At 52.7% G+C, this 15984-nt stretch overlaps 1 protein-coding gene across 5 annotated transcripts in view; it reads right to left on the bottom strand.

The window, feature by feature from the left end:
• The window catches only part of DAGLA (diacylglycerol lipase alpha), a 74357-nt gene that overhangs the window by 15119 nt on the left and 43254 nt on the right, over nucleotides 1-15984 (bottom strand). For all 5 annotated transcript variants that reach the window (XM_072638841.1, XM_072638839.1, XM_072638838.1 and 2 more), the window contains exons 4-12: nucleotides 15851-15952; nucleotides 14673-14811; nucleotides 11210-11297; nucleotides 8266-8400; nucleotides 7183-7260; nucleotides 5285-5409; nucleotides 1626-1779; nucleotides 516-599; nucleotides 78-155 (exon numbers count right to left, since the gene is read on the bottom strand). In XM_072638841.1, coding sequence (XP_072494942.1) covers nucleotides 78-155; nucleotides 516-599; nucleotides 1626-1779; nucleotides 5285-5409; nucleotides 7183-7260; nucleotides 8266-8400; nucleotides 11210-11297; nucleotides 14673-14811; nucleotides 15851-15952 — 983 coding nt within the window. The remainder of the gene's footprint in view (nucleotides 1-77; nucleotides 156-515; nucleotides 600-1625; nucleotides 1780-5284; nucleotides 5410-7182; nucleotides 7261-8265; nucleotides 8401-11209; nucleotides 11298-14672; nucleotides 14812-15850; nucleotides 15953-15984) is intronic.

Raw genomic sequence — 15984 nt, 5'->3', positions numbered from 1 at the left:
AAGGTCCCAAGGCAGGATGCCAAGAGCGGATAGGAGAACAGGGAAGGGGCAAAGAGGCTTGTCTGGGCAGGGAGTACCTTGTGTCCCAGCCATGTCCCATGGTGACCCTCCACTGGGAGGCGCTCTGCATCGCCGGTCAGATCAGTCAGGGCATCCTTGGAGGAGAGTCCAGAGAGGTCAGAGAGATAAAAGGAGGACTGGGGAGGAGGGGCTGGTAGGGAAGAAGACTCAGAATGCCGGCCAAGGCATCAGACCAGGCCCCTGCCTTCCTGTGAGACATGCCCAGCTGCCGCCTCCCGGCACCCTCCCCCAAGCTGCCTGCCCTGTCTAGCTGCACCTTCTTTATAACTGTCTCATCTACACTCATCCACACCCTCCTTGTCTTGCCATGAGCAGCACTGCTTCCACATCTGTCCTCGCATCCCTGGCACCTGGCACACAGTAGGTGTTTTGTGGTGATTTGCTGGCTGAGGGGCTGAATGACTGAAGGGAAGAGGAAGGCTAGGGCCATGTACCTTAGGGGACAGGGTTCCTCGGATACTGATCACCACCTTCTTCTTGTCATGGTCAACAGCCACATAGAAGGGTGTCTCATAGACCTAGAAACAGGGTAGGGCCAATGAGTCAGTTAGGATTGGGCGGCTGCGGTCCTCTTTCAGCAGAGGCCAGTGTTGGGGGGAAGCAGCAAGGTCACGTTCAGTCTCCAGATGCTGACTCCCAAGGCTGGCCGGTTCCCCAGGGCGCTCTCAAAGCTCGGCCTGTGCGTTGGGGCTTGGCCCTTCCCCAAAGCAAGGAAAGCCAGACTCTTGCCAGCCATCCCCTCCTCCCAGGCTTGTGCTTGTGCCTCCCCCCTCCTCCCTCCCCCTATGCCCTCCTCTGCTCCTCGGGCTCATCTGGTCTGTTCTTCAAGGACTAAGTCCTCCACGAAGCCTTTCCCATCTGACCAGCCTCCTCTCATCTCCCTGTCTCAAAACTCCTCCAGCCCTTCTGGTGTGTCCCACACATTTCACACTTTGTTATCTCCTCTCATACTGTTCTCCCAGTGGCGCCTGAGCAAAGCTGGACGTCTTCCACCACCAGCCTGGGAGGCAGACCCCGTCTCCTCCTCCTTATGAACCCCCTCACTGCCTGTTGTGGGACTCGGAGACTGACTCAAGAAAGAGCTTTCTTTCTCGGCTCCCACAGGCCGGGGAGCAGGGCAAGGGAGAGCAGGCAGGGGGCGCCTTTCCGCCACATGGCTGGAGAAGTGGGTTCAGAAGGCAAGGTGTCCCAAAGGCAAAGAAAGGGCTCAAGCTGAGAGGAAAGGGCTGAGGGGCGAGGGCCGGGGACGTCACTGTCCAGGGCTCTCACACCGTCACCTTCCTAGTTCTGACCCTGGTCACCTGGGCACTGCCAGGCTCAGAGGGTGGGGAGGGGAGCCGAACACCTCCACAACGTGCTCTCCGGGCTCAGTCTGACCTCGTGGATGTTGGGTTGTTGGGCCAGAGTGGAGGGTGTAGGGAGGCTTCCTATTTCTTCCCTGGAGCTAGGATAAAGCAGGGGGATCATTTGCTATTGTCTGGGGCCAGGGGGGCCGCCTGCATCCTGCCCTCTTACAGATCCCCCTCTTCCCCCAGCCCTCTCACCGCATCATGGCAGGAAGTGTAGACGATGTCCACTGAGCTCATGTTCTCGTCTAGGAAATGGCGGCGGATGGCAATGGCGTTACAACCACAGCAGTTGTCCTCTTCAATGGTGACTCCAGGAGCAAAGCGAGGGCGAGAAGGGCAGAGGCAGCACCTGTGAGGGGAGACCCAAGAGGTATGGGGGGAAGAGAAGAGGCCTGAATCCACCAAGGAGTGCAGTTCTACCTTTGACCACCAGAGGGAGCCAGCAGCCTACTGATTCCTCACCAAGAGCCCCAAGCCCCTTCATGGGGCCTTGAAGGGGATGGCTGGGGTTTTATTAGGAAGGCCTGATTCTGGAGCCTTAAGGAAGCTTGTCCTTGTTCTGAGTTAGCCCTGCACAACTCACTTTCCAGTTATGTGGCCTGCTCTAGGCACTTCAGGGTCAAATCAAGTTCCAAGGAATATGGCAGCTTCCATTGGGACCATCTGGTTAGTTGGGGAAATACATGAGGGGCTTAAGGTTAGGGATGTGCAAAAGTGGGGAGAGCCACTGGCAAATCCAAGAGGGTGTGGCGAGAGCCCAGGGCTGGTAGAGTAGAGTCTTAGGTCCTAATTCTGGGGTATTGACACTGCCTAGCCATGGACTGGTGGGCACATCATCTCTGCCCCTTTCCCGACCATGTGGTCAGTGGGATGAGAGATATAAGAACCAATCTAATTCCACTTCCTTCACAGAATCTTGCTTGATTATTCCCCTGGGGGTAATGACCTTTGCCCTCAGTATCCCATCCCTGGGACTCTCCTATGCACTCATCACAGAATTTTGAGTTAGAAGGAACCATAGAGGTCCTCACTGAGCAGAGGCAGAGATGTGGGCTGGCTATTATCCAGACTTCCACTAACGTCCTCCTTAGACACTTACTTATGGGATAACTCTGGGCAAGACATTTAACCTCAGTTTCCTCATTTGTCAGATTTCATAAGCTTACTGTGCAGAGCAAAGAACACATGCGAATTGCTTTGGAAACTTTAACTCTACATAAATATTCTTATCATCACTCTTACAGATGAGGAAACCAGCTCCCCTACTGACAAAATGCCTTGAGAAACATATTTGTCCTGTCTTCCTCACAAAGCTGTCAGGAGAAAAATCTTGTGCAGATTCAGGACTCTGATCCCTCAGTGACTAGAGAGGGCTCACGGGAGGGAGGCCTCCTGACTCTGGGCAGGGTGGCGGAGCATGGGAGGGGCAAAAAGAGGGCTCCATTTGGGTCATTTTTGATTTGTTCTCTTGGGGGGCAGTGAGTCACTGGCAAATGGTTGTAATTTTAAAAAAATTGAAAAAACTCAATAAAACATCTAAAATTTTTATGGGGGGGGAGGTTGGCACACACCTCTACTAACCCAGGCTGAGGGATGTTATGAAGAGGAAAAGCTTTGCAAACACCATTGGAGTCACAAGATTAAGGTCATGCTTTCAACTCAAAATTATTCAAATCTGGCTAAAAACACCATCAGCGAGAAAAAGCTTGCAGTGCTCAATCAGCGGCTACTTTTGCTGATACACGAACTAGGGTTTCAACAAAAAATAATAAAGTGTTTTATAAACTTGTAAAGTATATACATGTGTGTCCCATTACTAAGGAAGTTACCAGCAAATCCTGCCCTCCAACCGATGTCTTCTTGTTCCAGGTTCTTGATTTTACAATGCTGCTTTTCTATTACAGTTGTGTGTGTGCATGCACATGCACCTGTGCATGTGTGCGTATATGCATGTGTGTGTACATGTGTGCATGCATGTGCATGTGCATATGGCATGGACAGCCCAGTCATATTAAAGTTGGAGGGGGCCTAAGAGGTAACCTGATCCAATCCTTTTGTTTTTGGCCCCCTGGGGAGAAGCAGTCAAACTCTTAGTGGCTGATGGAATTCCTAGTGGGGTTTAGGACCCTCCCTAGTCAGAAGTTAGATTCTATCTTGGTCCTCAGATGAGGGTCAGTCATGTGTGCCAGGCATGGAGGGCCAATTGGCTGCCCTTAAGGGTGACCATATTGGGGTGGAGCGGGATGAAGGATGGAGAGACCCTAGCTTACATGCACATCCTTTCATCTGAGGGGGGAGGGGAAGCTTAGGACAAGAGGCTGCTGTCTTAAGGACAGCGTCTGGCCTCTGTTAGCTTCCCAAGTTTGGCCAAGGAGGCTGAAGAAAAACAACCCCTTTGGGTTCAGAGCTCCATGCAGGCATCCCTTTATCTGCAGCTGAACACCCTGGTCCTGCCCTAGATGGATTGAGGTTTCAGAGTCAGTTACAGGATCAAGGAATGTCCTAGCCATAGGGACTTAGCTCAGAGGTCATTTAGCCAATGCCCTGATTTACCTGTGAAGGAAGACTCAGTGTCAGGGGGACAAAAGTCCCTACCTCCTTCCTCCTAGTGATGCTCCACCACCTTGTGCCCACCCTGAGTTGCTTCCTGCCAGGCTGGCATTTGGAACCCTGGAACTCAAGGTGGGAGAGGTCTCCTCTAATGGAATGAAGGCCCATTAGCTAGCCTCCTGCCTGATGAGAGCCAAATGGTCCAGGGCCTAAAAACTGAAAAATCAGTCAGCAAGATTCAGAATGCAAAGAGAGAGGACCAGGGCCGCTGGCTGCCCTGTGGCAGGTGCCCACAGGCCACAGAAACCACTCATTTGCAGCAAGAGCTGGAGGGGCTCACTCTGCTCAGGGCTCCACTTCCCTTCCCTCCTCTGGGTGGACTGTCCAGATCCATTGTGGCTCCAGCATTTAATATTCTAAGGTCCCTCCTGGCTCAGATATTCCACATTCTAAACCCCCTGACATCCTCTGCTTCCTGGTCTAAGGCCCTGCCATCTCATTTTCTGCTTTAACATTGTACAGGGGTGGACAATTGACTGATATAAACCCAAGAAGGCCACCATCAGAGTGCCAGGCCTGGCACTTGGTCCAGGGTGGAGGACATCTAAGGCTTATGCAGGGGCCTGATGTGAAGGGGGCTTGAGATGCCACCTTCTGGGCTGAGGGCAAGGGTTAGGCAGCTACCGAGGACAAGACGCAGCTCCCAGGATCTGAGCTCTGGATGCCAACAAACTTCACTTCCATCACTCGATGCCATCACGGTGGCCCAGGGACCTGTCCTAGTTCAGTGCCTTGGCTGCTATGGGAACACATGGTGTGCCTTGTGCGGGAGGAGAGAGTGTCCTGGTCCACTTATGAGGGTCTGCCCTCAGCAGGGGGCAGGTTTGCTAGCAAGGGATGGGATGAAGGCAGGAGTAGGTCAAGGATGTGGCGTCCACAGAACCACCTGGAATGCTCCAAAGTGGGTCAGATGAGGGTTAGAGAGTTTAATATGAAGCCTGTCTCAGGGCCTGGTGAAAGATGTCTGGGCTTGGGGATGAGCCTGAAAAAACAGGATTTCACTGTGCTTATCATTTGCTTGGTTCAGAAAGAGACCACAGGACACACTGGACTCCCTGAGGAGGGGAGAAGGGGACTGTGGACAAGCGAGGAATGGGGCAGAGACATCAGCTCTGAGAAAGGACAAAGAAGAGAGCAAGAAGGAAGGAGAAAGGAGGGAGGGAAGGAGAGAGGGATCTAGAAAAGACCAGAAGAGAAGGGGATGGAAGGGAGGCAAAGCTAAGGGCCCGCTGCCACACACTTACGAGCAGGATCTGGCCAGCTGGCAGAGCCCACAGGCAGGTTTCCGCATCAGGTACATAGGCCAACCATAGGCAGCCAGGGCAAAAAGCATGTAATAGCAGACCTCTTTGTAGCGGAGCATCTCTTGCTGAAAGAGAAGAGAGGGCAGCATCAGAGAAGTACCCTGGCCCTCCGGGGAGGCCAAAGCTGGAGCAGCAGAGGCCCTGGACTCAGCCTGGCTTCTCAGCCAGGGATGTGGAGGGCCCTAGGTTAACAGGAAAGAGCTCTGAGAGCTGTCACACGGTAGGAGGCTTGAGGAAAGAGAAGGGTGAGCTGGGCGGGCGAGACGGTAATTGCATTTCTCTAATTATCTCCGCCATGAGGTTGTAAATCCTACAGAGACTTGTCCTATTGCGTCAATCTCAGGATTAATGGTTTGGGGACAAAGGAAACCTCTTTGCACCAGATCGATTTGGGTAACCGTGTTGAGGAGAGAGAGACAAATCAAGACAGAGACACACGGAGAGAGAACTCCCTGAGTGGATTCAAGGAAAGCTGCCTCCTGCAACCACTGCTGGGGGAAAAGTGTCTTTAAGGGGCACAGCCCACAGGGTCTTAGCGGAGGGGTCTGAAGCAAGGCTTCCACTGCAGCATAAGTAGGCCAAATTACCTCCACGGGGCCATTGAGGCATGCAGCCTTCAGTTTCTTTCTCTCAAAAGCAAGAATGAGCCCTGCTCCTTGGGAGGACAGAGACAATGGCTCTGAGGTGGAGGAGGAAACTGAGGCCTAGGGAGGGTGTCTTGGCCAAGGGCCCACAGTGAGGGAGGGTCTTTGGGGGAGAAGGGTGAGCAAGACCCTGGCTCAGCAGCTCCAAGTTCAGGGCTCGAACCCCTGTAATATATAGGCTTCACAGAGAGGATGTGGGGAGAACATAGCCTCTGGGAACGAATTTGTTATCTAAAGATGTAACTGAGATCCTCTCGGTTCTGTCCCAGGCCAGGAGCAGGTCTTGGGAGAGGCTGCTGACAACTGGCTCAGCCATTTCCAACCTCCCAGGGAGCCTTGGGCAAGGGGAGAGCCTGTGCCTCCTTCAAGGGAATTAGTCACCTTGTAAAAGTTATAAAGAGGTTATTAGTCATCCTGTAAAGTTAAATAGGTAGCTCCTTAATCAGGGCCCCAGAGGGGTGGAAACATCCCTGTCTCCTCTGTCTGCTCTTCAGGAACAAGTGTAGAGAAAGCAATTAACAGCTCTGCATGTGGAAGGAAGCTCCCAAGCTGGGATGGTGCCGGCTAGGGGCCCGCCACGTTGCCAAGTTCCCAACAGACACCATCTCTGGCAGGCTGTCCGAGGGGGCTTGAGGGGCTGCTGCCCCCTGTGCTGGGGCAGTGGGCACGGGAGAGGGTAGCTCCGTGGCTTTCACGAGAAAGTGGGCCAAGGCATGTGGGAGGTGGCCTGGGGGCTGGGAAAGACTGGACCTCGTGTAAAGCACCATTAGTGGCACAGCAGAGTGTCTCATGTCTCTGTCTCCCTGATACCAGGACACTTAGCACATACTAAGGGCTTCCTAAATGCCTGCCAACTGGCTGGAACAAAGAAGTATGGGCTTCAGGAAGCTGGGTTCCATCTTTTCTCATGGTCTTTAGTTCAAAAGGCCACAGTCTGACACAAGAGAATGCACCTGCAGGGCTGGGCTTGAGGAAGGGTGAGGTTTGGGAAGGGGGGCTGTGGAAGGCAGGGCAAGGGAGGAACCGAAGTCATAGAACAGACTAGAGATGGTGCTGACAAGGGAACCTTGCCCTCCATCTGCAAGTCCAGTTTGGGGAGGGAGAGGGAAGGCACTTGTGAGGCATCTGCAGGTGAGGGGTGAGGGGCTGGCCATGTGTGCCCCTTGGGATGTTGCGGGGACTTTCTGGACTCACCGAGTTTTTTAGGTCCAGGTACTTGGTGTTTCTGGTTACAGGCATCCCAGACAAGAAGGCCAAGATGTCATTGTTGGCCTGTAACAGACACATGCAAAGGGGGCGTGGGTTAGAAGTACCCCCTGGGCACCAAACCCTGGCTCTGCCACTGGCCACCCTGGGCAGGCATCCAGCATCAGGAAGGGAGAGGACAAGATGTTTCCCCCCAGGTTCCTCTGACAATCCATGAAGACCTCCTCGCCTCCCCAAGGAAAGGCAGGGCCCTCTCCCACGTCCCTGCTCTGTCACCTGGGCTCAGTTAATCAACTAGCCCTGTCTGAAGGACGAAGCTTTCAGAAGAGCACATGAAAAGCCTTGAGAAACCTAAGTCCTTCATCAGACTGAGGAGGCCCTGGGAAGCAGAAAGGCTCACTGGTGTTTCCTAGGAGAGCTGGGCCAGGGTTTGAGCCGAGGAACCACAGAGCTGGAAAAGATGTCGGGAGTCACCTAGCATGACTGGGACCTCTGCCCAACAAGAATTCTCCCTATACCATCCCTGGGGGAATTCCCCTAGACCATCCTGAGGACCATCAGTGGCTGCGAATCTGAGGTGGCCAGCTCTGCTCTGTAGGGAGTCCGCCCCTGGACAAGTTCACCTAGACCACCCTCTGGGGCCAAGCAGAGAGTAAGGCCAGTGGAGAATCTTTACTCTGGCTCAACATCCCTGGAGGCGAGGGCTCTCACTCTTCTAAGACCTAGCAAAGATGTGGTGCCCAGAGTCAAGCCACTCACCGCAGTCTGATCAGACTGAGATGGAATGAGGAAAAGAGGCCCCACCCCTTCCTCTTTGCCAGTCATCAGGCTTCTCAGGTGGCCCAGGGTCTTGCGTTGGTCTCTGTGGCAGCCATGCCACATCGCTACCTTAGTTTGAGGTTGTGGTCCCCTGAAGGTCCCAGATCTTTTCATGTCTATTGCTACCAAGCCTTTGTGAATGCTTAGCTCACAAGGGGAAGCCGTCAGGGAGCCTGGCAGCAAATGGAGAAGGCAGAGTTCCACTGGTGGAGGGTGGGAGGATGGCGGGAAGCTTGGGAGGGCATCACTCACCTCATCTAATACCGCATTGCGCTTGGCTCGCTGCCGCTGCCTCAGAAGCACCAGTCCTGCGATGATATCAGAGGGCACGATGTCGAGGTCCCGAAAAAATTCCGCAAAGAGATAGGCAATCTCTGAGTAAGCATCCTGAAAAACCCAGGAAGGGGGAATGGGAGTGGAGCACAGAAGAAGGGGTACACGAGGCATTCGTTTCTAAGGCTACCTCCTCCAGGAAGCCCACCCTGAGACCTCCTATCCAGCCTCCCAGCAACCTCAGGGGGATCCTGGACCCTTCTCTGGTTCTGTTGCTCCTTTGATCTGAAGTCAGGTCTTGTACACTGTCCCATCTGTCCCCTCTACACTCACAAAGCTTCCCCCTCCCCGGTTCAGCTCATGGCTCATCCCCTGCACTAGTACAGGGACCTCCTAACTGGATTCCTGGAGCTGCCTCTGGGGAGATAAATCCCAGGGGCGAGGACCCTCAGTAGTCAGTAAACTCCAGTGGTTCCCTATTGCTGCTAGGATTGGGCATCTAAAGTCCTCCATGACTGATCCCCTACCCCCTCTTCTGTGATCCAAATGCACAGTACACCAGTCATCTCCTAACTCTGAGCCTTTGTCTAGTTGTCCCTGACACCTGAAGTGCCCTCCTGCCTTCGCTGGCTTCCTTCCAAAAGGAGCTCTAACATCATCCTATGCAAGAGACCTTTCCTGGCCTTCCAGGGTGCCAGGGCCCTCCCCTGTGAGATTGCCTTCCAATCCCCTGTAATTATTCCCCATCTGAAGGTGAGCCACTACCTGCACTCTGCCTAGGCACTCAGCATGTAGCTCTCTCTGCACACATCACCTTCCCCCAGTTAAACTGTGAGGTCCACGATAGCAGGCACCCTGTGGTCCCTCAGCTTTCCTAGCTGGAGGCATGGCCCCCATCTTCCAGGGATCCCCAAAGGACATGTCTGCCCCATGATCTCCAAAGCTTTGGGGATCCTAGAAAGAGTCAGAAGGCCCTGCCTTCAGGAAGCAGAGGGATTGTTCTCTGCATCGCCCCCACTGCCACTGAGCCCAAGACCACCCCTCTCTTGGAGTGGGCAGACGCAGAGACCCCTGCACGATCCAGTCCATCCTTCAGGACACAAATTCTACATCCTCCACAATGATTCAGTGTTCGCACTTTGGGTCTGGACATGAGGCCTAGAACTGACCAGTGCCCGGCATTGTTAGTTAACGGGTCCATGAGTTCTTGGCTAGGGCCCTTGGACCCGGCCCAGGGGCATTTCCCTGTCCGGCTCTGTCCCCAACTCCTCCTGCCCCGCACAGGAGCTGAGACCAAGGACCAAGGACCGATGATTCGGGAGGGGCCTCCCTTGATCAGGCCAATGCCTCAACTACTCTTGCATCCATGGGAGCTTGAGGGATTGCACTCGATCATTTAGATTAAGAGCTAAAAGGGGTTGTAGAGGTCACACAGGCCAACTTGGACAGAGGAAGAACCAAATCCTGAGAGGGTGGACAGCGTGCCCAAGACCCTAGTGGTGGCCTGACAGAGCTAGAATTCGAAGCCAGGGCTAGTGACATCCAGAGATGGTCTGGTTGTGCCCACAATGCCCTTGACAGTGGCTCCAGGGCCTCAGGGCACCCAAGAGGGCATTCACCACTTCAGGAGCCAAAAGACCTGCATTCCAGGCACAACCAGTCACTGCCTCTTCCTCACCAAATGTTGTCAGGGAGAAGACTCGGTCCAAGCATGCTTTGAAAAGGGAGTGAAGGATGCTGCCATCATCACACAGCCAAGACTGGAAAGGGGAGTGATGGCAGCAGGCCAAGGGGCTCCATGGTGCTGGAATACCACCTCTTCTCAGTCTGCCTGGGGGAAGGTCTCCTTTCCCACCTTCACCTGCCCTGCACTGACTCCATCTTCCCCAGAACTGGCTGGTCTCCTTTGGAGACTTTCCTTCAGCCCCACCTTGCTGAGCCCAGGTAGTTTGGCTGGGTTCCCCCAAGGCCAAGAGAAAGCTCCAGCACTGGGCAGCCCACTCTCCAGCTGAGGACCAAGTCACAAAGAAGCTACCCAGGGGGCTGCTCTCCCCTGCCTGGATTTACTCTAGGACCTCAAGTGTCCTCCTAGACCTGAGAAACTGACTCTCCAGATCACGGAGGATTCTCAGGTGAAAAGAACTCTACCACTGTTTTTAGGGCTTTTCTAGGTCAGAGAAGACTATCTTCCACTGGCTCCGTCACTAGCTTGTGGGGAACAAGCTGCTCTCCTTCCCTGGGCCTATCAGTAAAATTAGGAGGCCAATCTCCTTTATAAGCTCTCCCAGCTCTGACCTTCTCTGTTCTATGGCCCCTAACATTCAGGGTTCTACAGTCCCTACAAATTCTGACCTTCTAGGCTCTTAGGCTTCCCACCCTGATATACTGTGTTCTATGTCCTGAGGCCCCTCCTATTTCAGGGTCAAAATACCTTGCCATTCTGATCCTCCGTATTTTATGCTCTAAGGTTCCTCAAAGGAGGTGCCAGGCCAGGGGCCAGGAAGACCTGCATTCAAATTCAGCCTCAGATGCTGATTAGTAGGGTGACCCTGGGCGAGTAACCCTGCCTCTGTTTCGCTTTCTGTATAATGGGGATCATCATAGCACCAATATCTCAGGGTGAGAGTGAGGAAAAAATAATATTCATAAAGTTCTCTATAACTGACATGATTGGGAATGTAAGCTGGGCTGCCTCCCATGGCAGGTGAGCAGGAGGACCCTCGTTTGTGGGTTAAATTGTGGTAGGGACTCTTTGGTAGTGTGCCCCTGGGTGACTCTGTGATATTCTGTTGTGACACACTGCTGACTGTCATTAGGGGCTTCCATGATAAAGGCTCCACGGACCCTCCTCAAGCCTTTGCCCACCCCCCATCATGTTCCCCCCCAAAGGCCAGGCCAAGAGAGGGGACCCCTGGGGACTTACTGACTGGGAGTCCTTCGTCCGTGTGCAGCAGAGGAACACTTTGAGCCGACGAGACCAGCTGGTGGCCTGACCCTCTTCTAGGCGGTGCCTGCAGGTCAGAGGAAACATCAGTAGTCAGATCCAGGTGGGGAGGCTCCCAGGAAGGGATCAGGTGGCTAGACCCAAGCCCGGGCCTCTCTGTCCAGGATGGAGGCTTGGAGGATGACCCTTCCCGGGAGGTGCCTGCTCTGCCAGGAGGCTGCAGCACAGACAATCCTGAAAGATCAAAGCAAAAGCACCAAGGAAACCCTGAGCAAAGTGGGCTGTTAGCCTCCATCCCCAGCGGCTCTGGAGAGACACTCTGTTCTTGGTCTCGCCCCTGGCTTGGTGTGCTGGGCCAGTCCTCTCATCTCCTGTCTACACCATGGCAATTCTGCAAGTCTAAAGGAGACCGAGACCCACTCTGATCCAGCTGTGTACATGCTGGTCACTCCAAAGAGAGGGGTGTCGCCTTACTGCCCATCTCTACCCCCTGCCCAGCCACACAACAAGCTCTGTGACCTAGAAAGCTGCACCCAACCAAGGGCCATTCACAATCAACCAAGGTGTCGCAGGGCCCTGATGGGGGCAAGTGGGTGGTTTGGGAAAAGTCCTGTCCAAAGGCAGCGAAACTCTCCGACTCTGGGATGGGAGGTTGTGTACACCCGAGCCTCTTGGACTTTAGCGCACTAAACAGAAGGATCCCCTCCATGTCATATGAGATGGGGAATCAAAAATAACAGGAAACTTGTTGGAAAGAACCCTAGGAGAAAGTGAGTCAGTGCCCATCTGAGGTCACAGGCCTGAGGCCCCTGGCTGGGGCCTCTCAGGGGTCAGCAGCAGCCCGCCTGCAAGGAGGAAAAGGTGGAGCAGGAAAGAATTTAAGGGCATAGCTATTCTGGGAGGGCATGGCCACAGCCAAGGGTTCAGAGGCCAATTCAAAATGAAATGGCGCCACTAGAACTTCTCTGGTTGGCCAGCTTTCGGGGAATGCTGGGTCAGGGAGCTCTGGTAGACCCAAGAGGTGACTGAGGTTGGTGCTTTCTGCAAAGGGCTACCCTGGTGGATATCAGAGCCAGGTTTTTGATGTATGTATAGGGACTGGAGGAACATCCTCTGGGGTGTCCCCCTCTAGGGGCCCAAAGCCTCTCTAGTTCCTGGACTCACTGCTTGGCTAGAAACACTGGGGCTAGTTGCCCAAAAAGAAGACATGGCCAGCCTAGGCTGTTTCACTTCCTATGACCTGGGATCCCGGATCCCAGGGTAAATGATGCAGGGGTGGATTCTAGGGCCTGGGCCAAAGGCTAGATCCGTACACTGGGTTCCTGAAGCTCTCCATGGGACTACACGCTCACCCTGAGAAAATCCAATGGGCACTGGGGAGGGAGGGGGGGAGGGAGAGAAGTTGGAATTCAAAGTATTAGAAACGAATGTTGAGAATTTTTATTGTATATAATCGGGAATTAAGAATTACAGGGATAGGGGTATGGAAATTTATCTTGCCCTGCAAGAAAAGAGAAAAGATGGGGATAGGAGAGGGCTGGGGTGTGATGGAGGGGAGGCTACATGGAAGGAAGGAGTAATCAGAATGCAGGGTATTAGGAAATGGGGGGAGGGGAGAGATGGGGAGAAAAATTGGACATGTTACAAAGTGAGGTAAAAGCAATTAGTATTAAAACAATAGACTGAATTAATTACTGAGAACAAATGAATGACATCTTTAGTTTGGAGAAAAGAATTTCAGTCTCACTTTCCTAGAGGAAGGTAACCTCGGGTAAAATTCGGCACTGATAGAAAAGTCAAGGTTTTAAGGGTAAATTTGGCTTTATGATTGCCATTTAATCAGGGACTAGAACATGTATAGAAAGGCATGTAAGCCACTTAAGACCTGCCTCAAGAGATGTTCTTTAGCCAAAGTGAAAATTATAATCATATTTGAAACCTGGTTATTGGAACTTGCCATTTTTAGATGCTATGGGGCTATTAAGTGACTTCTTCTGAATCTAACTCCAGGTACGGATAGCAAGAAAGGTGATCTGAGCCTCCAGTACATGATGCAAGATGCTGGTATGCACTGCATAGGTGATCTCAAGGGAAGGGTGGGAGAGCAGCTGTTCAGCCTGGGCTGAGGTGGGATTCTCCTGACTCAATTTCCCCACTGACACCTGGCAGACTTTAAGCCTGACTGAATGCAAGTTGACAATCTATTCCTGCCTGGAACAGACGTGAAGTTGGGGAGATGTTGTATCCCTGCAAAGTACCTACTCTTGGTGGCAATCTTCTGTAGTGAAAAGGTTTGTAAGCTTAATACCAGATCGATTCAATTATAGATTGTTGGTATGGGAACATCCGAGGTTAAGTCTAAAATTAAGCTATTAGGCTTAGGACATTAGACCAACAACAGTAAGTTCGGGTCCTTTAATTCTTGGTAATACTGTGGAGACAATTAGGTCAAGAGCTTGTGAAGTTAGCAACATAAATATTGTCTGTGTCTCAGCGGGTTAATGTTTTAAAAAAAATTCTTTTGTGGTCCATATTGTAAATGCTTTAAAAAGAAGTATCACCTGACCAAAAGCTTGAATTGTTTTATCTGCTATAAACTGTGTTAAAAATAAATAATAATTTTAAAAAAACAATTAAAAAAAGGAATGCAATGGGCATCAGAGTGTTAAGTGGTGGCCGGAGGCAGTGGCAGCCAGCAGAAAACTCCAAACCCACCAAAAAGCTTTTTAATTAAAACGACAGCAACCACAAAGCCCCTGACTGGGCGTGGGCAGGCAGGCTGTGCATCTGCAGCCCCAGAAGCCAGGAGAGCCCAAGGGAGCAGGAAGAAGGGGAGAGAGCACTCAGTGGCTCACTGCCTCTGGCCCAAAGGCTGAAGAAGCATCACCACCACTGGGTGTGGTGCTCTGATTCCAAAGAGCTGAGGCAGCAGAGGCAGGCCCAGGGACCCTCCCTCTTCCCTCTCCTCCTCCTTCTTCATCCCCTCCTCCATCCCTCCCCCTGTAGACGAGAGGGCAGGTGGGCCAGCAGGAGCTGCTCAGGCCTCACCCTCCTTGGGACCTCTGGCTTCTAATATGCCCCCTACATTCTCTCTGCTAAGTGAGATTCCTCTTTGCCAGGGTACCTTGGGCCAAAACCCCTTCCTCTGAGGAGGCCTCCTGGGTTAATCATCAGCCCCTGAACCCTCCTCTGCCCTGTTCCCTTGGCACATGGTCTACCCTCTGTTCATTTGTGTGTCTTCAGATATGTTTAATATGTTCTGGGACAGAAGGAGGGAGGGAGCCAGACAGTCTTACCTCCTCTACTCCAGGTCCCTCCCATAGCAGAGGATGCCCTTCCAACCCCCGCCATTTCTCTTGTCTCCTTCCCCTGAAGCCCCAGACCCAGGGCCCTGCACCCAGGGGGCAGGGGGCTCACACCACTGGCTGGTCAGCTGACTGACCGCAGGTTGTACGTCCGGAGGTTCCTCTGCCTCCTCTTGGTGGCCCTCAGTTTGACGAAGGTGCGTCCAGTGGGGTCAAAGACGCACAGGACGGTGATGCAGACACTCAGGATGACAACCCAATTGCAGACAACCATTCCTGTGGGTGGGAGAGAGGAGGTCGGGATTTGTCTAGGGGAGGCCTCTCTCCCTCCACAGGGTAGGGTGGTAGTGGTAATGAAAGACCCCCTTCCTCCCCACTCCTGATTCTATGACTGTGAATAATAATGAGGATGGAAACAGAGCTCACATAGCACTTTCCCCAAAGCAATCCCATCATGGAGCTAGTATGAGAATTACTGTCCCATCGTACAGTCAGAGACTGCGTCCTGATTCCAGAAGACAGAAGAGGTGGGGGACGGCAGGAATGAGACACACCCTCGGTGGGGCTGGTCTGGCCTCACTGCCTCTTATCACAAGAGATCTCCCAAAGAGAGGCTTTTTAAAGCATCAGCAAAGCATTTTTAAAAAAACCTTGAGGCTCAGAGAGGATGACTTGCCCAAGGTCACCAAGCATCAGAGGTAAGACGCCAATCCAGTGTCCTGACCCCGCGTCCCGCCCTCCTAATGTGGTGCCCAAGGGGCCTCTCCCAGGGTCCCCACTGCATCAGTAAAAGGGATATGAAGTCGCTTACTAATGCCTGCTGGCTGACTGACTCTGCTGGGAAAGCAAATATTATCCATCTTGTATCGAGGAAAGGGAAGCTCAGGGAGGGTCACGTGGCCAGGAAGCATCTGAGGCTGGATTTGGTGTCAAGGGACCTGGATTCGAATTTTACCTTTCAGTCTTTACTACCTATGGGACTTTACTTCTGAGTCTCAGTTTCCCGCTTTGGTTTCTGAGGTCCCCTTGAGCTCTATCTAGGTCAATGTGACCTAGGTCAATCTAGACCTATAGTTCTGGTCATCTCTGTCCCTTTTTATTCCCCTACTTAATAGTATTTTATTTTTTCAAAGTACATGTAAAGACAGTTTTCACTTTTATAAGATTTTGAGTTCCAAACTTTTCTCCCTCCCTGCTCCCCAAGGCAGCAAACAATCTAGTACAGCTCTAAGTGTATGATTGGACCAAAGGCAGGGCCTCTGTCCCTTCTCCAGGCCAGGCAGTCGGTGTGCTGGTGCCAAGGGCTGGGACATACCGAGGGTGACGTTCTTGGCAGTGACGTCGTTGCAGGAAGTGTAGTAGTGGGTGAGCCACACGATGCCCACAATGGCATAGATGAACTCGATGAGGAGGATCGCTATGGAGAGAGAGGGGCCAGTGTGAGCCTTA

The sequence above is a fragment of the Notamacropus eugenii genome, chromosome 2 (assembly GCF_028372415.1).
Source record: "Notamacropus eugenii isolate mMacEug1 chromosome 2, mMacEug1.pri_v2, whole genome shotgun sequence".
NCBI lineage: Eukaryota > Metazoa > Chordata > Mammalia > Diprotodontia > Macropodidae > Notamacropus > Notamacropus eugenii.
This window is presented reverse-complemented; position numbering and strand designations above follow the sequence as displayed.